At 33.3% G+C, this 24,440-nt stretch overlaps 2 protein-coding genes across 2 annotated transcripts; one reads left to right on the forward strand and one right to left on the reverse strand.

The window, feature by feature from the left end:
- The first annotated feature begins 291 nt into the window (after positions 1-291).
- Positions 292-1,304, forward strand: LOC113700708 (uncharacterized). Its single transcript, XM_072060075.1, has 2 exons — positions 292-965; positions 1,079-1,304. The coding sequence occupies exons 1-2, from the start codon at positions 292-294 to the stop codon at positions 1,302-1,304; spliced, it is 900 nt and encodes a 299-aa protein (XP_071916176.1).
- A 13,291-nt stretch (positions 1,305-14,595) lies between these two features.
- On the reverse strand, positions 14,596-18,456 carry LOC113700709 (putative late blight resistance protein homolog R1B-16). Its single transcript, XM_027221167.1, has one exon. The coding sequence runs from the start codon at positions 18,454-18,456 to the stop codon at positions 14,596-14,598; it is 3,861 nt and encodes a 1,286-aa protein (XP_027076968.1).
- Between the last annotated feature and the right edge of the window lie 5,984 nt (positions 18,457-24,440).

Raw genomic sequence — 24,440 nt, forward strand, 5'->3', positions numbered from 1 at the left:
AAATTAAGATTAAACTTGTTATAGCTAGTTTTCATTTCCATTGTATTTTAAAAGTAATTTGTCATCTCAACCCAGTTAGCAAGATAGTGGGGGCAAATCACACCTCAAGAAGAGTGATCACACGCCTTGGAAACTCTCTTGAATTCCCCAAAAAATTAGTTTAGTCTTGATATTATTCTTGTAATAGTTTTATGGTAGGTTCTATACACTTGTAATCCCCATTTCTCCAACAATCTTAAGGTGTGATTTAAGATTGGTATTGAGTCTACTCAAGAATCTGTTATCAAGGTGATGAATCAAGACTTTGTCAAGTTGGATCGCTTGGATGGAACCAGAACCAATTTTAGTAGGTGGAAGGATAAGATGATCTTCTTCTCGACAGTCATGAAGGTGGCATGCGTGCTGAACCCGGATCTTTCAGAAATTATTCCTCCAATAGATAACGATTCAGAGGATTTGAAAAAACAAAAGGAAAAACATGAAGAAGATGAAGTGGTGTGTAGAGGTTACATTCTCAATACTTTGTCAGATAGTCTCTATGATATATTCGCAACCGTCAAGTCACCAAAGGAGATTTGGACTACCTTTGAGCATCAACATGTCAACCAAAAGCAAGGCTCAGATAAGTTTCTTATCAAAAAATACTTTGACTTCAAATTTATAAACAATTCTCCACTTCTTGATCAAATTCACAATTTGCAAGTGATTGTTTCAAAACTCAAAGATTTAAATGTTGAAATTTTAGAAGCATTTCAAGTGGGGGCTATTATTGTCAAGTTGCCTCCTAGTTGGAATGACTATCAAAAGAAATTGCTCCATACTTCTGAAATTTTGACTTTAGATGGTGTTTTGAAACATCTAAATATTGAAGAAGATGCTAGAAATCTTCAAAAGAAAGATGTGAATGGTGAATCTAAAGTGAAAGTGGAGGATGACTCTAAGGTGAATTTTGTGAACGAAAGAAAGTGTTCCAATTTCAAAAGGAAGAAATATGATAATACTAATTCTAAGGATAATAAGAAGAAGATAGAAATTGATATAATTGTGGCAAGAAAGGCCATTACAAATTTGAATGCAGATATGACAAGAAACAAAAGACTTGTGGTGTTTCAACTGCAAATCTTGTTGACAAAATTTCAGAAATCGTTGCTATGATGTCACTTGGTATGGTGACTGAAGTGAACATGATCACACCTAATTCTTCCAAGAATTGGTGGTATGATTCTGGTGCAGCCATTCATGTGTGCAATGACAAGAGTCAATTCAAGAATTATGAAATTCTTGAAAGATGGCAAATGGTGTAAGAGCTAAAGTGCATAGCAAAAGTTGTGTGAATGTTCAATTTACTTTCAGCATGAAATTAGTCCTCACTAATATACTTCAAGTTTTGGATACTGTAAAAAATCTTGTTTCTGCTGATATTCTAAACAAGAAAAGGTTGAAAGTTGTACTAGAAACCAACAAAGTGATATTATCTAAGAATGGTATCTTTGTTGGAAAAGGCTACTCTTATAATGGCATTTTTAAATTAAGTATCAATAAGATTGATGATATTTTTCTTTATTTTGTTGATTCCTCTTATTCTTTGTGGTATGGTAGATTAGGAACATGTGAAAAAGAAGTGTGAAACATTTGTTCAATCCAAAATAATGAGATTGCTTTTTCCTAGAGTTGAAAGAAACTCACAATTGCTTGATCTTGTGCATTTGAATGTTTGTGAGTTGAATGAAATTTTAACAAGAGGTGGTAATAGGTACTTCATCATTTTCATTGATGATTACTCTAGATATGTACATGTATATTTGATGAAAACAAAAGATGAAGTCTTTTATATGTTTAAAACATACACGTCTCTTGTTGAAAATCAATTAAGTAGAAAATCAAAATATTGAGAAGTGATAGAGGTGGTGAATATTTTCCTATTGAATTCTCAACTTTTTGTGAAAATAATGGTATTGTACACCAAACAAGTGCTCCTTATACTTCACAATAAAATGGTTTGCCTGAAAGGAAAAATAGAACTTTAAAAGATATGGTAAATGCCATGATTTTAAGTTCTGGTCTATCAAAAAATTTGTGGGGTGAAATTTTATTGACTACGTGTCATGTGCATAATCGCATTCCCTCCTTGAAAACTAAAGTGTCTCCATATAAATTGTGGAATGGAAGAAAATCAAATTTGAATTATCTAAAAGTTTGGGAATGTATAGCTTATTATAAAGTCCTGGGAAATAAAAGAATAAAATTGGGACCTAGAGCACTTAAAAGTGTGTTCGTTGGCTATAGCTGAAAATTCTAAAGCATATAGGCTACTTGATCTTGACTCTAATTTGATTGTGGAATCAAGTGATGTTGAATTTTTTGAGAATAAGTTTCTCAATAATTCAAAAGTTGAAAATGATCCACAAAGTGAACCAAGTTCTTCTAATAATGGTGACCCTTCTAATGGTACAAAAAGGAAGGAAATTGACACTCCTTTTGAATCAAGAAGGAATCAAAGACAAAGAAAAGAAAAGAGTCTATCTTTTGATTTTATTCCTTCACAAGCTATTGTCTTTCTTGTTGAAAGCAATTGAGATTCTCTACTAAATAAAACTCCAATTTTATTTAGCATAGAGGATGGTTCTAAAACATTTAGTGAAATTATGAAATCTAGAGATTCAACATTTTGAAAAGAAATGGTAAATGATGAAATGGATTCATTGTTATCTAACGGTACTTGGCTTTTAGTTGATTTATCACATGGTTCTAAACTTATTAGTTGTAAGTGAATATTTTCAAAGAAATATTCCACGGATGGATTCATACTAACCTATAAAGTTAGGTTGGTGGACAAAACTTTTAGACAAAAGGAAGGCATTGATTATTTCGACACATATGCACCAGTTGCTAGAATTGCATCCATTAGAGTACTTTTGACTCTAGTTTCAATCTACAACCTTTGTGTAATGGATTTCAAGATAGCCTTTCTAAATGGTGATTTAGATGAAGAGGTGTATATGGAACAACCAGGAGGTCTTTGTGCTACCCGAAAATGAGAATAGGGTGTGTAAACTTGTAAAATTATTATATGGATTGAAACAAACACCGAAACAATGGTATGACAAGTTTGAATCTATTTTACTTTCACATGAATTTAGGTCAAATAATGCTAACAAGTGCATTTATTCTAAATTCAATGACAAGAATAGAGTGATCATTTGTTTCTATGTAAACGACATGCTAATTGTTGGTACTAACTACCAAGCTGTAGTAGATACTAAGAAATATCTTTCTAGCAATTTCAAAAATGAAAAATCTTGGAGAGGTGAATACTATCTTAGGGATTAAAATTAAGAGACATAGTGGGGGATTTGCACTTTTGAAATCACATTATGTTGATAAAATTCTAAAAAAGTATCAACATTTGAATATGAAAGAGGCTAGTACTCCCTTTGATCCTAATTTCAAATTATATGAGAATGCTGGTAATCCAATTGCTCAGTTAAAATATGCAATTGCAATTGGAAGTTTAATGCAATGAGTTGCACAAGACCAGATATTTCTTATTCAGTGTGTAGATTAGCTAGGTATACCAAGAATCCTAGTAAAGATCATTGAAAAGCAGTGACTAGAATCCTTGGTTATGTTAAAAGAACCAAAGATTTAGGTCTATTCTACAATAATTTTCAAATGTTCTTGAGGGGTAAACAAATGCTAGTTGGGTAACTAGTACTGGTGATCAAAATCATACTAGTGGATGGATCTTTATGCTGGGTGGTGGAGCTGTTTCTTGGGTTTCAAAGAAAACAAACTGTGATTACTCATTCTACCATGCAAGCTGAATTCATAACTTTAGTTTCTGCATGCAGAGAAGCGCAGTAGCTTAGAGATTTATTACTTGATATAAATCTATAACCTTGTCCTATGCCTGCAATTGTATTGTTTTGCGATAGTGAGAACACTATGTCTAGAGTATTGAACAAAGTGTACAATGGTAAATCTAAACATATAAGTCTGAGGCATACCTATATTAGACAAATGTTGAATAATGATGTTGTCACAGATGTATTTGTAAGAATTTATAATAATTTAGTGGATCCGTTGACTAAAGCTCTTGCAAGAGACTTGGTGAATTCGACGTCGGGAATGGGATTAAAACCCTTTGTCTAGAATCACTAGCAATGGTAACCCAACCTTCTTCTAGTACTACCCCTAGTTTGAAAGGTTTAAAAAGTAAAAACGAGTTACTAATAAGTGATTGTGAGTGCTACAAATTTTTGTGTATACCATTCCAAGTGGTAGTACATTATATTACTCTTAATTGAGCAAGTTGAGAAGTATTCTCTTAATAAACATATTTCTTAGTGCTTTATTTGTTAACGTTAGAAATATATAGTTTACTTATATGATCATAGAAGTGGTGCCGCTTCTAGTGAAAGTCTAAGGTAATCTTTCATACATGATCATGAACTAGGATGAGCACATGGCCGGTAATAGTGCTAAAGATGAAATGTGATTGTTGGATGCAAGTTGATTAGACCATGTGGATAATTCTATTCTAATTTCAAATCTTGGTTTAAGCAATCTAGCCACCTTGATTTGATTAGAACTTGTGAATTATTTGCACTAAAGAAAAGTTTAAAACGAAAGTTATTTTTCTTTATGCATGATATCATAAGTGTTGGTTTAGCATTTCATACTACAAACTAAGCGGGGAATGTTGGAAATTAGTTTGTAATATGAAAATTGATCATGACTTGTGACATGAATTTTCTTATCATGTCTAGATGTTTGATTCAGGAATTTTCTACAAGGTTCATTGGTACACTGATGTATCTTCTCAAGTTCATTTGTTCATTTATGGAACTACTCAATTCATGTACTTGAAGTAGTAATTCATGTATGGACATTAAGTGAAGATACATTGACGTATCTTCTCAAGTTCATTAGTTCATGTATTTGGTGTACTATATTCATAAATGAACATTAAGTGAAGTTCATGTACTTTTGCACTTGGATTGCCTATAAATAGAGGTAGTCTAAACCTCTATTATGCAACTTGTGCTTAGACTATTTTAGATTTACAAAACAAACTTTTTGCATCTCTTTCTTGTAAAAACTAAGATTAAACTTGCTATAGGCTAGTTTTCATTTCCATTGTATCCTAGAGGTAATTTGCCATCTCAACCCAGTTAGCAAGATAGTGGGGGCAAATCACACTTCAAGGAGAGTGATCACATGCCTTGGAAACTTTCTTGAGTTCCCCAAAAAATTAGTTTAGTCTTGATATTATTCTTATAATAGTTTTGTAGTAGATTCTATACACTTGTAATCCAACATCTTTCTTATGCAAAAAAGGGGGAAAAAGACTAGGAGTGGTGGGTGAGGAAGAGATTAGGAAGACATTGATATAGCTGGGCCACAAAAAAGTGGGCGAAGCAAAATTGTGGCACCTTCTTTTTTTTTTTTTTGTTGTTGTCAAAATAGGAAGCAAAAGTGTTAGCGGCCCTTTTGTCACATAGCCAAACACTCAGGCAGACACATGAATGGTGGATAGGGGGTTACTTGTCATCCATTCGAAGGATTGATGGTCGAGAATTACTCGACCCAATACCATGGACGACTATGATTGAAGGTGTATCAATCCGCAAACTGTTTGTGATATGGAACTACACTGTGCATCAATGATTGATGCACCTTCAATCATAGCCGTCCATGGTATTGGGACGAGTAAATCTCGACCGTCCATCCTTCGGATGAATGATACGTGACCTCCCATCCACAGTCCACGTGTAGCGTCTTTGGATGGATGGTTGATATTTCCAAAAGAGGGTGACTGCCCTAATATCATCCTGTGCATGGTTATTTAGCAACAAGGGGAAACTTGAATCCCATTTAACATCAGAGGTTAGCTACAACAGCAAATTGAGCAAGAGTATGAGCACACATATTTCCAATTCTATATACAAATGAGAAGGTACAGTGGACAAACATCTCACTCAAAACATTTATTCTGAGTGGACAAACATCTCACTAGAATATTCATCCTCATTCTTTCCTTGGATTTTTTCTACTATAGCTTTACGATCCAATTGGACCACCTTGCCTCCTTTTCCATGATTAGAGCCATTCTTATTGGCTTTGCTTCCTCTATCATTGCATCCCCTTTTCGTTGTTTTTTTAACACCCCTAGACTATGACTATTTTTCCAGTCTAATTCCTTGTTACAATGCCCAATCTTGTTCTGATCATGTTTGCTGAGATTGCTGCATCTGTATTGATCTTAATGATACTTTCACTTGGAGGAGTTAATTGGTGTTTCAGTTCATTTTGAGTTGTTTCAACACTATGCCTTCCATCCTGAGGTGTTTGAGCTTCCTTGAATTCCAGCCATTCACTTTGTGCTTTAACTATAACTGCTTTCTGATATTTCCTTTTGCCATTAAACTCATGTTCATTTCTTGCCTTTCAGATTTGCTATAGAATGTTGGCAATCAATGTGATATGTTCTTGTCCCTGGTATCTAGCCTTTGCATCTAAATGCCCTCCTGTCATCTCCAAAAATTCCCTCGTAATTCCTCCAATCCATCCTATTGGACTGGTGATAGTTTCCATACTGTTTCTGCGTATTTGCAAAAGAAGAATATATGCTCAACTATTTCTTTAGTTTCACCACATCTTGTGCATAGTGCACCCCCCTTTGCCTGTTCTCCTATATATTGGATCCTTTACAGGAAAGTTTATTTTGCAGACACTTCCATAGGAAATGTTTTACTTTGTACTTTAGATGAATGCCCCACGGATTTTTCCGTACCTTATCCCTCTGTTGGGACTAGGGAGTAGCTTGTGCCTTCCCTGTTGTCTGGTCCCTTAGTTACTTTGCTTGCCTCTCTTTTTTTGCAATTGCATAGGCTGATTTAAGTGTGTAGGTCCCAGACTTTGAGAATTTCTAGTAAATTCTGTCCTTTCTATTGTTTAAGCTCAATTGGATTTTATGTATCATCTGGTGGCTCCTTCTCGATTTGCTTTTGCAATTCAGTGCATTGTTCACAAGGGTCGAAACAGGAAAGACCGCAGCAAGTATTTGTCTTAATGGTATTGCTGCTTGTTTGCTTGACTTGTGAGAGTGACTTGATTATTGATTATTTTGTCTACTCCATCATATCCAATAGTTTTATCTGCTCCTACTTAACGTGCATGACTCAAAAGCGTAGATTAGTAATAATTACATGAACTAATTCAAGAGTGACACATGATCAACTCTTAAACAGAACCACTGGAGTTGTCCTGGTGGTTAGAGAGAGCTTTCAGAGTTCTTCCCACTTTAAAAGAATCTTAAACCTTGAGTACCAAAGTAATTTGATTAATATTAATTAAAATTTGGTATAACTATTACAACTAAGCCCATTTATTAGTTGAAAGCTTGTAGCAACAAATCACAGAGACAATAAAATTGAGAAGTATGGAAAATACCGAAAAATAGTGTGGAAACAAGTATGGAAACTACTTAGAAAATAATAAATATGAATAAAATTATTAAAGGAAAGCACAACGAATACTTGGGTAGGCTCAACTCTCAAGCATGGGGGGTCGGTGTTCCATGGTAATGCTACATATCATATGATGAGTAACAATTTTATCAATTATTCCATTCTATTCCTTTGGTGACTTAATATATTTCTGTGTAATATGTTCCTAAAAATATATGACCACCATTATATTATAGGATGATATGGTCCTCATATTATTAGTATCAAATGAAGTCAAAACTTGGGTAGAACCGATTTTCAAAACCCAATGACTCAAATTGTGTCACACTATTTGGTGAGATGATGTGACACAATCTGAGCTCGTGGATCTTTAAACTTTGATTTCCTTTTTCTTTGTTTTTTTTTTTTTACTTTAGACATTTGTTTTGTATCTTTTTTTCGTATCTTAAAGTTGGTTATATCTTTTATCTTAATGTTCGTCACGCTACTGGAATAACTTCAATAAAATTAACCTAAATTCACACGTTGATTATTGCTCTATGTGAAACCGCTATCATTGCTGAAATCAACAAAAATCCATGCATGTTTGGACTTGGTGTGATGGTCCAGTGAATTGGTCTTTGTTATTATCTGAATATCTTTGTTACAATATTATTTACAACTCTCGGGAAAAGGTATAAGTAGGATGCATATATGTTAGAATAGAGTCTCAACATCTGATCTAATTGGTAGTGACATTAATAAAATATCATGGGATTTTTTATTCGAATTTCAAACTCTCCCGTTTTCTCTTTTCTTTTTGTAAGGTTTAGAATTCCCTTGAAAAAAAAAATAGGGTGTAAAATTTCCTAACTAAAAGTTTAAAGAGCATATTGAAAATAAAAATAACTTCTAGGGTCAAAAATGGAATAAACCCTTCACAATAATCAAAGATCATTTTAGAAACTTTTGAATTCCAAGAGTTGAGAATTGTAGAATAAAGAATTACAAATTTTAATTCAAGTGATTTCACAATTAGAAAACTTGTCTTTGACCAAAGAGGCCCTTGGTCTAGTGGCATAAGTTGAAATCTCAAAACCTAAAGGTCCTACGTTTAAATTTTCTTTTCCTTTCTTCAGTTTTAAATTCCACCCTTCCCCTTCCCCTGTTAGAAAAAAAAAAAATTTTTTAAAAGGACTTGTCCTTGACTTCTGCCCAAACATACAAGTTTAGTAGGGGAAATGCTGTCCTTGACTTCTGCCCAAGCATACAAGTTTAGTAGGGGAAATGCTTGTCTAAGACTACTACACAGGCTTAGTACATAAAAGCACTAATTATGTTTTGTCAAACTAAAATAATAGTGTCCATCCATGAAGACCATGTCGGTGAATGCTTAAAACCAAATCTATAGACACCAGAGTTTTCTTTTTCACTAAAACTTTCTTTTTCTCAAATTTTTTATTTTCTTTTTTATTGGCCTTTAATTTTGTTTTCTAATGTTGCATTTAATCATATTTGTAGGCTTTCTTTTATTTTAAAACCAAAAACAAAAAAAGAGAAAGAAATGCAAGAAATATGTAATAGCATTCATGTGATATAGTGGTTTTCTGCATTCATTTCTATCTTGATATTCTTTTTTTTTCTTTTCAAAAAAATTTATTTTAATAGTGCAAGTAGAAGAGTTCAAACCCAAAATTTTTCACTTACACTTCCTCATTCAAACCATCCCTCTTCCCCCCTTCAATTTTGTCATTCATGATTGTTACCTTGTTTCATAATAAATCTATAATTTGACTACATGTGCAAAACGAATGGTCTCATAATACTAGGATCGAAGTAGTTGCTCACATTGCAGACAACGTAACTCAACAAGAGAAGCATCAGCGATGGAGTCACGACTTTTTATTCAGAGGATAACATAATTTTTGGCTTTTTATTCAGAGGATAAAATAATTTTTGGATTCAACTCACAACCTATGGTTTTTGACTTTGTTTTTATAGAAGTACTTGTTACACTAAGTTTAATATGCACGAACAAATTATTTTTCTTAATTTCTTTTAAAATTTATTTCTTGTAGAGGAGGAGTGCGATTTAAGAAGTAGGGAGGGAACAAAGGGATCAAAACCCAGGACCTCTAATTTCTAACTTCTCAACCTTAACCATTAGACCAAAGCTTCCTCTGCATGCATGAACAAATTTATTGAACACTGCAAAAATAAAATAAAAAATTTTATATAGCTTGTGATTTATGACCTACAGTAATTATCATGTTATCTAATGGTATGATTGCAAAATTGTTAATATTACTTATAAAATTAAAAGATATACTTTTTAACCTATCCAATAGTAGATAATCTGCACATAGTTAAATTGTTAAAGAATTGTTTGGTTCACCTTAAGTAAATAAGATTTATTAGAAAGAAATTAAAAAATAGCATTATGTTATATTTCAAGGTTCTATTTTAGAAATAGTGAGGGCAAATATAAAAAATTTTAGTACATTTGGGGGAGAATAGTGGGGCTAGATAGAATACTTTTCAAAAATGAGGAGGCAAGAGTGGGGCAGTATTAAAAAACTAAACTTTTTATAATTTATTTTATAATTTTCAAAAATTGAGGGGGTCCAATTATAGCTGTAGAGTAAAATCAGCTCCATCTTCTTCTATGTGACAAAATGCTTCAAAACGTGAAGGCATATTTTCAAATTGTATATGTATAATGGAAAGAGATGGATTACATCCAACCCTAAAAACAGATGCAATTTTTCTATTTAAATTATAGAGAATGGAAATATGTGTAATAAAAAGCAAAAAAAAAAAAATTATGTTGACAAAAATATAAGCTCTTTCAAAATTTAAAAAAAAAAAGACATTTCTTGAAGAGAGGAGTTTTATATGTGAGGTCACTGGTCAGAATGCATCATAAATTCTAATAAAATCCTTTATGGGAAAAACTAGTGATCCTTAATGTAAACAATCTATTTCGGTCTAAAAAGAAGATCTTAATTTGATTGTCATTAATTTCTTTAGAGGAGAAACTGTTGTAGAGCAAGACCTGTTGGATAAAGAAGTGTAAACATTGCTCAACAAAATTGTCATCTAGTTTCTTTGAATTTTCATTCTGATCAGTTTGAACAGTTAAAATTGATCAAATTGTATGTGCAGTGAAAAGAAATGGACTACATCGAACCCTATAAAAGTGATACAATTTTTCTGTACAAATTGTAGAGAACAAAGAGTTGTGTAATAAAAATTAAAAAAAGGATTAACAAAAATATGATCTCCTTCATTAAAAAAAATATTTTCTTGAAGAGAGAATTTTGATATGTGAGGTCAAAGTCCATTATAAATTTTAATAGAAGGTCGATCTTTAATGCATTGACAGTATATACACTAGCGGGTCAAAATGCATGCAATATTTACAAAATTCGATATTTAAATATGTGTCATTTATCCAATTCCGTTAGCATATACACTATCAGTGTGGAAAAGACTAATTCATAAAGATAACTATTGCATAAGTTTTTAGATTTTTTTTCCCTTTTGGCTTGATATCCAAGGCTATTTCTAGATCCAGTGCCAACGAAAATGGGCTGCATATAACAACAATACGCAAAGTGTACAAGACAACTGTTTGAGGCAAATTTTACTTTTCTTTTGCCACTCCCTTTATCTGTTGACTAGCAGATAAATGGCCAATAAATGCCGTGCTTGCACATGGTGAGAAATTAAAATCATGCCCACGGTGACAAATAAAAAATGTGCAAAAAATCATGTCCAAGCAATGCACAAAAGTCCATTTAAAAGCAATACAATTTACGGGATTTTTTGCTGAGGCACTTTGTTTGTTAATTTATTATTTAGAAAACAAAGTAAATAACGTACTGATACAATTGTACAAGGCATCCGTTACTCGTAAATATGAATGCATTTGATTTTTGTTAAGTTAAAAAAAAAAAAGAATATAGTATGCTGCTTCTTTGTGAGTGTATTTTTAGACATGTGTGCTGTTTCTTTGGTCTCAAAATAAGATAAGATAGTAGTAAATTGCACCATGTAATTCATATGTAAAGCAAATCTCATATTTTTCATTCAAGTGAGTTTTTTGGATGTTTGTCTAAAACTTTATTATAGTTTACTGTAAAAGTTTTAAAAAAAATTTTTGAAGTAGGTAAATTTTTGAATATTTTGAAGTGTATAGTTTAAAAATTTTGAAAAGTTTTTTGAGGTTGCTATAGCCAAAGTTTTTAAAAAACTTGTATCAGACAAACTTGGCAAAAAATTCAAGTGCCAAATAGGGCCTAAGATCTCCAATTTTTGGGATCTCAACTTTAGCTACTAAATTAAGATCTCCTCAGCTGATTGTACCTAGATCTAATTTATGACACACACGAATTCCATCATTCATTTATACATGAAAGGCCTCTTAAAAGTAATACATAAAAGACCTCTTAAAACTAATACAATTTATAGAGATTTTTTGTAGGGATATTTTTTCTAATTTATTATTTGGGAAAAAAAAAGAGCAAAAAACAAAATAGAAACACAATTATATATTTTATTATAAAAAGACAATAAACTCATTAAAAAAGATTGTCGGTAAATTTTTTTTTTTTGATTATTATTATGCATTGAAATCATAGCAATAGCATTCAAATATCAAAGGAGAATAAACCCCCCGCAAAAAAAAAGAGAAAAGGATATGAATTGTTAAAAAAAAAAAAAAAAAACTCCATCCAAGAGGTTAAATCCGTTAAAATAAAAATATAGATTGCACCTGTATCTATTTTTTTTTCTAGCAGAGGATAGGTGGAACTTAAAAGGCAAATAAGGGACAAGGAGATTTATACTTAGAACCCCTAATTTTTAGAATCTCAATTTTAACTACTAAACCAAGGCCTCAGCGACTGATTGCACCTCTGTTTCATTTATTTATACATGAAAGGCCTCTAAATAAAAGTAATAATCAAGATTGCAGCAGCACTACAATCATATATCAAGCTTATTTCTTTTTCCTTAATTTGAAAAAGCGAAGGCCTTAATAAAACTTCAGGAACAAAAATTAATACAAACTTGTTGCAAAGTGGGTAAAAAAATTTGTGAATAATTTTTTCTTTAACTTATTATTAAAAATCGAAAGAAAACAACTAAGTAATACAATTATATATTTTATTATAAAAAGCTCACAAAAAATTACAATTTAGACAAATAATCATGACAAAGATGCAGTAAAATGGGTAGTTAAAAATATAGCATGAATTTTTTTTCTTAATCTATTATTAGAAAAAAAAGTAGTAATCAATACAGTAACACAATTGTATATTTTATCACACAAAAAAAGAATAAACGTGCACAAAAAATTCCGCACTAAAAAAAGGATGTCTTTTTCGATTATTATTGCATAAGCAAAAATAACAAAAAAAAAGAATAAAATCCCACAAAAAATAGAAAAGGATATCAATTGTATATAAAAAAAATGAAAAAGGTATAAAAGAAAAGGAAAAATAACAACTCCATCTAGCAAGGGGAAAAACAGGATCCTATCTGTATAACAATCTAATTTGTAAGATACACGCGAATATCATAATTCATACAAAAAAAAAAAGAGAAAACATTTCAAAAGCAATGTAGCACCACAATTATATCATCATTTATGATTTACATTTACATAAAAAAGGTAAGAACTATTATTACTACCTATGAAAGGTAAATAACAGTAATAAACATAATATACTAATAGTAACAATCTGGTAAGCAACTTAACAGCAACAAAGTTTTTGGAAAAAAAAAAAAGGAAAAAGAAGGAAGCATTCCATCCAAAAAGGAAAAGTACATAATAAAGAATTTTCGCAGGCGCAATTTCTTTGGCAAACTATTTTTCAAGAAAAAGGAGAAAACTACATAATAGCACAATTGCATATTCTATTATAATAACAAAATATTATAAAAAACAATAACCTTGAGAAAAAATATTGTCGGTAAAAAAAAAATCAACATGAGATTTAAAGTTAGGATACTTAATTTCTGCACCCTTATCTTTAGTTACTAAACTAGGACGTCGTCAGCTGATTACATCTATATTTAACTCATAACACACGCGAATTCCATTATTCAATCATACCTAAAAGGTCCTTTATTAAATTCCATGATTCATCAAAGACCTCTCAAAAGTACCACAATTCATAAAGAATTTTCGCAAGAGTAATTTTTTTTGACAACTTATTATTCAGGAAAAAGGAGAAAATAACATAATGGTACAACTGAATATTCTAATAATAATAATAATAATACATTAATAATATGGCAAGCAATTTAATAGCAAGAGAATTTGGGGGAAAAAGGGGAAAAAAGAAACCGGGGAAAAAAGGAGAACAAAACCAATATAAGAAATGTAGCAGCACCACAAAAATATATATTCTAATACAAATAATACAGTACTAATAATAACAGTAATACACATAATACAAAAATAATAACATGGCAAGCAATAAAATAGCAACAGAGTTTGGGGGAACAAAGGGCAAAAAGAAGAGGAGGGAAAAAATCCAGCACCACAACAAATATAATATCACAAGAAGAAAAATAAAAAGAAGAAAACAAAAAGAACCATTCCATCCAAAAAAAGCAACTTCCAATCCACAATGCACGTGACTTGAGCATGCAGGAGGAGGATGACCACCAACTAATTTAAGGGATTTGGACATCATCTTTTTAAGTTGAATTAATCCTACCAGATATGCATTGTAGGAGACGGAAAGGAGCCCAAGTCTCTAATTTAATATACAATATTTCCCAAGGTAAAAAGTAACATAACCAAGTTCCAGCCACCCCCCCCCCCCCCCTTCTTGTCTCTTCTTAATATTTGTTGCAAAAAAAAAAAAAAAAGATGTTTTAATATATTAATTAATTGAGTGTATGGTTCTTTGTCGAGGAAAAAGAGAAGCAATTAAAAAGTCTGTACTACTCTGACCGAAATACAAAGAAGCAAAAGTGTATCTTGCATATAGACTTGTGCTTAGCTGACTATAAGCATCATATCAATCTGTAGCAGAACTAAAAAAAAGAATTGAGATTTTATGGCCAGCTGCATCTAGTCAACAACAAAAATGTGGACGCTCCAGAAATTGCTTTCAAGAAACTTGAATTAGACTCCTTGTGAGGAGATTGACTCTTTTTTTTGTTTTTTTTTTGGTGGAAAGGAGATTGACTCTGTTTCTGAGGAACTGGACTCTGATTCTTCTTCTTCTTCGCTGGACTCTGATTCTTCTTCTGAGGAGATTGGCTCTGTTTCTGAGGAACCGCACTCTGATTCTTCTTCTTCTTCGCTGGAACTCCGCGCATCAACACAACCTTCAATTAAGATCTTTAGAGCCTCATTTCCCATATCTCTCTGTTCTTGTTGAATTTGCTTCACTGAATTTGCAAGAGACTCGCTACATCGTTTCACCTCAATCATTTCAAGAGTCGGACATTCCCCTAAGCAAGAAGGCACCTCTTCCAACTCTGTACACCAGTGGACAACCAATTTCTCAAGCCGGGGAAAATTATCAGAAGATGCAGTCCATCTGCGAAAGTCCAACCATTCTCTCAATATCAAGACGCGGAGGCTAGGGAACTCCCCTTCTTTCATTTCCCATTCTAAGAAGGAGCAACCGACTAATTTAAGCACTTCAAGTTTGGGCAACTTTCCAATTGTTGGGATTTCACTCCATGGCTGCTTATTGTAAACGAAAGTCAACTTCTTCAAATTCAAAGGGAATTTAATTCCATATATGTCAAAGTAAAGCAGAGTAAGTGACTCTAGTTGACTCAAACAGTCAAACCAGAGAAACCCGTTGCCAATTCTGGTAGCTTCTTCTCTTGATTCCGTCATCTTACATCTTAGCCTGCGGATGTTTGGTAACTTTGTCAGTATCTTTTGCAAGCTTTGAGAGGAGGGATCAATGGCAAGGCTTAAAGTGTCTAAATGATCTAAACCTGGGTATACTTCAAGATTTTCAACAGGAAAAATAAAACCAGCATAGGAATCTGCAATCCATAGATGCCTCAATGTCTTAATGTTCCAGATAGTCTTGGGTAACAAACAATCTTCGCCGTTTCCTCGTAGCAGAAAAGTTTGTAACCTTGAGAGGTTAGCTATTGCAGCTGGGATGAAAGTTACTCCGAGAGTACGAAGGGCCAAGTATCTCAAGTGAGCAAGCAAAAATACTCCCATAGGAAAATATCCATGAAACACCAATTCCCCCAAATCCAACACTCTAAGAAGTTCAGGTAACCAAAACCCCAAATCATCCTCCTTAAACGATAACAACCTGCGTGCAATGGGTAATTCTAGCATTGACTCCCGAATCATCAAATTCCTGGCATTTCGATAGCAAATTCGGAGGGGGTTGCTTGTGCCAGTAAGAATAACATGTAGAAAGTTTTCTTCTTTGGCTATTTTCACACAAAACTCATGTACCAAATCATGAAGTCGGCAGGCTTTGGCACCACCCATGGTTCTTTGTTCAGAAACCATGACTAAACTTCTATCAACCAGATCCCTCAAATAGTCATTTGCCGCATCCTCTAAACTCTTTTCTTCAGTCTTTCGCACGAAGCCTTCAGAGATCCAGAGCCATAACAACCTTCGGACAGGAACATTTTCATCTTCTTTATATGCACCAAAGTAAAGAAGACATGGCTTCAAATCATCCGATAAATGACTGTAACTCAGCTCAAGCGTCATCATGCAGTATTCATCATCAAGGACAATACTGGAAGTTAGACTCTTTGCAACTTCTTCCCAGCAGTCTTCTGCAGTATTAGCAAGAATTCCAGCAGCGAGGACAACTGTGAGAGGTAAGCCCCTACATAATTTTGCTATTTGAAATCCAACTTTACCTAGTGTCGGAGGAAAACCTTCTTTTCCAAATACCTTTTTCTGCAGCAATTTACAACTCTCTTCGTCAGTAAGGTGGCGGAGATGGTGAGCCATGCTATCTGGTTTGAATTGCAATCGAATTCTGCTGGTGAAGAGAATCCTACTTCCATTGGCATCATCGGGTAATGCTCTCTCCAGCAAATTCCATGCCTTGATCTCCCACACATCATCCAAAAAAATGAGATACCTATTTCTCTTTAAAAGCTTGAACAGTTTGGGAGCCAAATCACTTTCATCCATCTCAAGATATTCATCAGGACTTCTAGAAGAAATACTGCATAAAAGCTGAACTAACAAACTGTGCATGCTATACACTTGAGAAACAGTACACCAAGCACGAATATAAAAGTGACTCAAAATTAATGGATCATTGTAAACTCTATTGGCCAATGTCGTCTTGCCAAGTCCAGCCATACCCACAATTGAAACAAAATCCAACAGCTTTGAACCCCTGATAAGACTATGAATAATTGCCTTTACCTCATCATCAAGACCCACCAGAACTTCATTCAACATTGGGGTGCGACATTTTGATTCAATGCGGAAAGATTTCTGGGTAGTTCTCTGAGCTCCACAGTCATGCATCGTGCTATCATAGGTTTCAAGGGCCTCAGTCCTCAAAAGCTGGATATCTCTAGCAACTCTTTCCAAATATTCATGTTTATCACCAACCACGATAGAGTCAATGACAAACTCTGCCCTGTGCGCAACCTCCATAACACGACTCCAAAGAGCTTGGAGTTTTCCATTCCGGTTGCGCTGGTCTGCTATCTTGACAAGGAAAGATCTTAAGAATATGAGATCTTCTAGGACTGTGTGGATTTGATCTTTCGGGAATGCAATTGAATCATCAGTCTCACTACAATTTTCTAGTTCCTTCAGATTTTCAAGGAGAAAATCCATAGAGCCCAACTCATTGGTCCTAGGAAAACCAAATGGCGAGAATAGTAATGTTACTGGATCAGTAACTTCTGCCCTAATAAACTTGAGCACTTTAAGCAAATGAAAAAGAGCAAGATCGGTTTCCTTGGCCAAGCCTTCTTTGATTTGATTCACAGAAAGAGAGAAAATTACAACCGCTGCATCACAGGCCACAACTCCAACAAGATTCTTCATTTCATGGCATAGCTCTTTGAACTTCTCCTGATGCCTGAGAAGGATTGTCAGGAATCTTAGCTCCTCAACAAATTTGAGCATTTGATTCATAATCGGGACTGGAGTACTAGTACAAGGTTGTAATAGCTCCGCAGTATTCTGAACGAGATAATCCATAAAGTCAGCTACTGTTTGCTTACTCTTCTCCAGAGCTGAAGTGTCTGACGATATTGATAACTTTGCAGCAGCCAAGACATGGATGTAAGTTTCTAGGACCTTGGGATCACCGGGATTAATCTTCTCACGTATTAGTCGAGATATTTGATGTTCTGTCTGTACTACATTATCTGTGTGAAAAAACCATATAGAAACCAAGTGTAATGCATTGATAGCCATCACTTCAGCGTGAATCAAGAGATCTGTCAGTTGCTGACCCTTGACACCGCGAAGCATAGCAAAGCAAATGAAACTCTTCAAGAACATTAGCTTCTCGCGTCCCAAATGGAATCTCTTCATTTTCGCCAGAGTCTTTGCAACCGAATCAATGAAATCAATAACTAGCTCTGGATCTCGCAGCCAGTAACAGTGCAGCAGATCGTTGATAACTGCTTTGAAAAACAACTTGATTGCTTCCAGGAATTTGGTGAGCTCACTTTCAACATGAGTCAAATTAATCGATCGAGAATGATCCGAGCATCCGCTCGAAGCAAATTCAAGATCTCGCATTTTCCTGATAATCAGATCTTGAATTCTGGAAGACGTAACATCCTTCTCCTCCTCATCTTGTTCCAAACAGGTTTCATGGTTCCTCCTCCTCCACAGTGTCAGATACAGATCAAAGCTTTGTAATAGTCTCACCCCGATCTTCAGCTTCCAGATAAGATAACCGCACCCTGTGGTCGTACCATGCAAGCAGCGAAGATATTCTAGAGCGAACTCGAAGCAACTAGTGCTACTGCTGCAGCTACTGCTGCAGGATATCTCCATTATTGTATCTTCTATTCACTCTGAGATCAAATTTGTATAAACATTAGTTCAAGGTTTACAACTTTCTCATGATATGAAAATGGTCAAATGTCGTCGGCAAGACACTTTAATTTTCCTGGCCTGGCCTGTGGATACATTAGGGGCCCTTTCCTGGGGCCTAAAGGGGTCAGCTTTTGTCTACTTTCGGCCGAAGTGCGTTTCCAAGTAAACGATGCCAAGTCTAGATGCTAAAGCAGTAAATGTTTCATAATACTTGCTGTTCATTTTCGATACCCACAAAAACTGTAAATAGTTATAATTTTACCAGAATGAAAACGGCGCAGTCAAAACTGCTCATATTATATTAATATCACGAACTATTTTTTTCATCAATACCATCATTATCCTTGCCAATGCAAACTCAATTAGAAGTTTGAGGGCATCTAAAATTCCAGGTAACATTTGTTAAAAATCCATACAGAAACTCACCCGACAAATCCTACCAATTTCGAGATATGATAAATTTTAACTGTGGTTCCCTTGTAAAAAGGTAAATTGATTGCTCTTTGACTACTGTATAGCAGGGCGGAAAAAGCCATAACAATTAGAGAACACAAACCGTCAAAACCTCTTTTTTTTTTTTTTTGGGCGTGCACGCTTGCTTTGTGGTCTTAGGCTACAAAATAGGAAAATCTCATTTTGGAACCAATTTCGTTAGGATACTTCAACAAGTAAGAATACAGGTGTGTATACTCTAATTTACTCTGTTTGTTGAGAGCCATGAGGATTCTATATTTAGACGAATATTCGCTAAGTAGAAACATTCTCAAGATTGCAGTACCGAAAAAAAAAAAGGAAAACTGCATAAATAGGTCTCACTATTGATTTTGGGAGTTTTTCGAAGATAAAATATTTTTTAAATTAGTCCAAAATACAATAATGGACTAGGGATTTAGTGTATTTTACCTTTGAGATCGGATTTGTACCTTGACTAAACTTAGTCAAATATTGTGGGCGAGACTCTTTCTTCTTTTCCTTGTTGCAGCTTGCAAGACTCTTGTCGTCATCTATTGGTTGGAGACTTCAGGTCTGACTATAGGGATGGCATTTTGTGGGCAACCCGCCCCTATAATAATAATGATAGTAATTAATTATAAGTATTATATAATATATATATGAGTATGTATATATAATATAATTAATGTAGAGCTGTTAAGTCAATCGAGTAGCTCGAAAGCTCGTTAGATCTCGACTCGTTAAGGCTCGAGCTCGACTCGTTAATTTTGCTTAACGAGTCGAGTTCGATCTCGAAACATGCTCGTTTAGTTAACGAGCCGAGTACTCGAGTAGCTCGTTAGAGCTCATTAATGAAGGGTATATTTGTCATTTTAGAAATGGATGAAAATGAAAAACAAGATTATTAAAGTGGAACGGAGGATGTCATCATACTATTAGAGCAGTATTAGTTATTCCCTCTTCCTATAAGACAAAGGTCATTTTTCTTTTGTGATCGTCCTAAATTATGAACTTGTTAGTTTACCAATTTATTGCCGTGCCCACATTTAATGTACATCTTCATCAATAAATATATTATTAATCATTCAAAGAGTAACAAATACATCACTAAAGCTAGTATTAGCGAAAAAATTACTTAGCAAAAAAGATTGCACAAAGCATACATTAAATTACATTTTCAATCTATATATAAAAAGAAAAGTTAGCCTTCACATATAGGTGTTCAGTGCATCCTGTCTGTATAACCAACTGGTCCATGGGCACGTATGGATGGATGTTACGTATAAACGTTAGCATACTTAAATGATTTCATGACTGTGGTGGATGCAATGGAAAAGAGACATCTTGGTGTTTGCTTTACATGACGAGATTTTTTTTTTTATGAAAAATTAGGAGCATCAGATTTATTAGATAAATGAAGTCGAGAAAAAGTGAAAAATATAGAAACGTAATTTTTTTTTTTTTTGCACATTATCAATGTATGCATGTGCAGTATTAAAATATCTTCTCTAAATAAGAGTGCAAGTAGCTCACAAAGCAATAACAAAGAGGAGGATAATGCAGAAGATTGGCATATTAACCTAGTTGCTTCCAAGAAGTCCAGAAGGAGAAAAGGCTATAACATTATTGAAATGATGCAAACACGACAAGACGCCAAGGTAAATAGGCTCTGTTTGGATTCTTCAATTTTTCAAAAACTAGTTTTTTAAATATTATAAAAATTTTTAAAAAGTACTTTAAAAAGTAGTCTAAATTTTTTTTAATATTCAAAAAATATTCCAAAATATATTTTAAAAATTCTACTACTCTTAAATATTTCGAAATATTTTCTAAAAAATCCCAAAATATACTCTAAAAACTCTGATATAGTAAATTTTTTCAAAATACTCCCAAAAATAGCTAATCCAAATGGGCACATAATGCCTTGGCCATTTACCCAGTCCACTAGTAGATATTAAGCAAAAACCCATTAGAAAAATGTATTATTTGTTTTGCTATTTACCCGAAGGAAATTCTAGCCACGTATCTCCTTTGAGGATAAGAGGATGGAATTAATTTAGTTACAAAGGGACGAGTACAAGGTACGTAGATGTTCAGTTGGACGCTTATCTTTTTTTTTTTTTTTGGTTTTTAAAAATCAAAGAACACATAAACCAGAAAAGAATTTCAAGCCTTGTCCTTTTTTTTTTTGTGGTTGAGGAGGCACTAGTCATTGTAGTATTTGCAGAAACAAAAGTCGGTACATCTGTCCATGTTGAAGACTGACGGTGCATAAAAAATATCGTATGTACATACGTTGACAATGCATAAAAACATTACCCGTAAAGAATGACACACTTTTTTGTGTGAATTTGTTCACACTTTATTTGTAAAGAAATGATTTTTGTAGCTGCAATACAGAAACTTTATCTGCATGTGGGTTGTTTCAAATCCATTTCTAAACATTTTTTCAATAGAGACACATAGCATATTTGCCCTGCATAGGTCTCCAAGGGATCCATTATTAAGGCATAAACGGTCCATAAAATTTACCATGTGAACGCCACATTCAAAACTGCTCACACTAATATCTTAAAGCATTTTTCCAAAATACCATCATCATCCTTGTCAACACCAACTTAATTTGGAGTTTAAGAGCACCTAAAATCAAGACATATAACTCTGATAAACTGTACCCATTGGAACTATAATTATTCATGTAACAGTTCTTAAAAAATTCAAATACGAACTCACTAGACAACTTAGCAATAAAATAAAATTTTAACTGTAATTTTCTTGTCAAAAGGTATCGCTAAAATCATCTTTGCGACAAGAGCTTGCCTAGTAAACTAACAATTATCTATCAAAAAAAAATTATGAAAAAAACACCGCAACTAAATCCAAGATATTATCCCGACATTGAATTTTTCAGCTGTAAATATAAAAACTGACGAAATAAAACACCCTTTAAAAAAATATTGCCCATCATCTTAAATATTTGGGAGAATTTAGGATATGGAAAACCGCAAGGATCAATATTCAAAATGGCGTGCAACTTTTCAAAAGTTCATAAAGTGGGAATAAGATTCAAAAATGGCGTGCAGCTGTTCAACCAATATTAAATGTAATAAGATTCGGCTTAAATTACATATCAAAATGTCCAGGTGGAAAAACTCATTATTGAGTTTCTACCAAAATGAATTCCTTCGCCCTTTTCCCTCAGTCACCAACTTTTAACTTATTCCAATAAACCAGATACGCATTCACAGTTAGCAAACAGACAGACACATGCACGATTACCTGAACAAAATTTCGCAGCAAGTACCGTGTAAAATTCCAAAAAACGTTACTATCAAGAACAACCGCTGAGATTCTAACCAAAAAGAGTGAAAAAAAAAAAATGGGAAGATGCATAGGATAGCAAGCCAAAATATGCAAGGAGAAATAGATCAAAATGAATAACTTTATTTCCCCTTTCTAATAATTGTTCAAAAAGAGGTCAAAGGCTTAATAAGTAATCCTTCATCCTGCAAAGTAATTTAAAATAATTCCAAAGCATGGCTTTTGCAGGATGAAAAACTGATCATCCTCATAGTTTTAGAAGTCATAACCTCATGTAGCAGCCCCTCCCTCAAAATACGAATGCTTTTGAAAATGCACAGCCCTTCCAAGACATTAAGTTCAGAAATGCACAGTCCTTTCAAGACATTAAGTTTACCACATTCAGAAACAGTTCATGCTAACAACTATAAGTATATATCTAAATGAAACTCAAGCATGTTTAGAAGACTTTAATTCCAGAAAATTCTAACACTAAATAAAAAATGCACAAAAAATAAGACTTGCAGAACATCAAAACATACAAGGAGTACGTAGCTATTGTATTAGAGTATTGCTGTGTAGATATTTACATGGCAAGAAAACCTATAAATAACCAAATTCACAAATATGAATTTAAATTTGTATCAGAACACGACAAAAAAATCTACTCAAATTGAAATTACTGAAGTAGTGGATTTCCCAACTAAAAATTAGCATCAGATTCTTACGAAATCAGCAAGGAGATAATAGTAATGTTATGCATACCTACAAGGTTGCAATTCAGGAAGAAGCCACCTATAACTCCATCAAGGTTATCTCGCCAAAATATAGCCTCTTAAATATTAGCTCAAAACCCGAAAAATGAACTAATCGGACATCATTTATCATCAAAATCCAAATGAGATGAAAATAAGATGTCCTGTGTTTTCTATTGCCTATAAACCCCAACGCAAAAGATGCTTTCGTTTGAAATCCTAGTTTCTTGCCAAACCATAAAATAAAATTCCCAAATAAAGTAAGCAAATGGCCTAAACAAAAAAGAAATCAAATGTAAAGAATAGCTTTGATGGAAAACAAATTAAAAGGGGAAGCAGCGAGAGTTGAGAGTTCTCAATAAAGAGAAATGAGAGAGAGGCTTGCAAATTTTGAGAAAAAAGGGATAGAAAATAAGTGTAATCCAATAATCAGATACCGAAAGGGTACACGGCCCAAAAATCTAAAGGCTGAGAGAGATCCATTAGAAAAAATATTGACCATGGTCAATAAATAGCACAAAAGCAATGTTTTAAAAATCGGATTGTTAATTGAACCGGTGAAGTGTAAGGGTCGAGATTCAATCGGTTGGACCGGTTCAACTCCGGTTCAATGAATTTTTTAAAAATAATTTATATAAATATATATATGCACAAAATAAGACATGTAATGGACTAATTTAATACTTTATATGATGAAAAGTTTACAAATTTTTAATAACTTTGATTTTTAAAAATAAATTTTTTAAATTATAAGTTAAAACAAATAAATTTCATCTCAATTTCAATTATATCTAAATCCAACCCAAAAATATCACAATATTTTGAAATTATACAAAATTCACGTCTATGAGAATTTAGACATTGTGAACTTAAATTTTAATTTACGTTTTGGGATTTAGATATTGCAATTTAAAAAAGGAAGTTTGGAATTCGAAGGAAGTCAAGAGAATCGAAAATAGAAATGTAAACTTGATAAGAAACAAAAAATGAGATAAAAGTGAGTGGTTGTGGCATTAAATAATTTGGGTTAAAGAAAAATAATTCTTTTTTAACTTTTTTCAATTTAATGGACAAAAACAAAATTAAAAGATGGAAGAAAATATCAATAAATTAAAAATAAAGAGGTTTGATTAAAAAAGGAGTGACAAAAGAAAAGAGGAGAGAGAGAGAGAGTTGAAGATTAAAAAGAAAGAGCCATGAGAGGATGGAATTTTGTAAGAAAAATAGAAAAAAGAAATATGAGTGTTTGTTTTATATAAATAAGTTATTAAAAAAAATTAATAAGATGTGATAGTGCAATGGTTAATACATTGGTCTTCTATTACAAATGTCTTGAGTTTGAATCTTGATATTTGCATTTTGCAAAACTTTTTTTAAAAAAAAAGGGAGGGGGAGGAAGTTGAAAACTGAAAATTACCGATTCAATCTGATTCG

This window comes from Coffea arabica, chromosome 7e, assembly GCF_036785885.1.
Source record: "Coffea arabica cultivar ET-39 chromosome 7e, Coffea Arabica ET-39 HiFi, whole genome shotgun sequence".
Classification (NCBI taxonomy): Eukaryota; Viridiplantae; Streptophyta; class Magnoliopsida; order Gentianales; family Rubiaceae; genus Coffea; species Coffea arabica.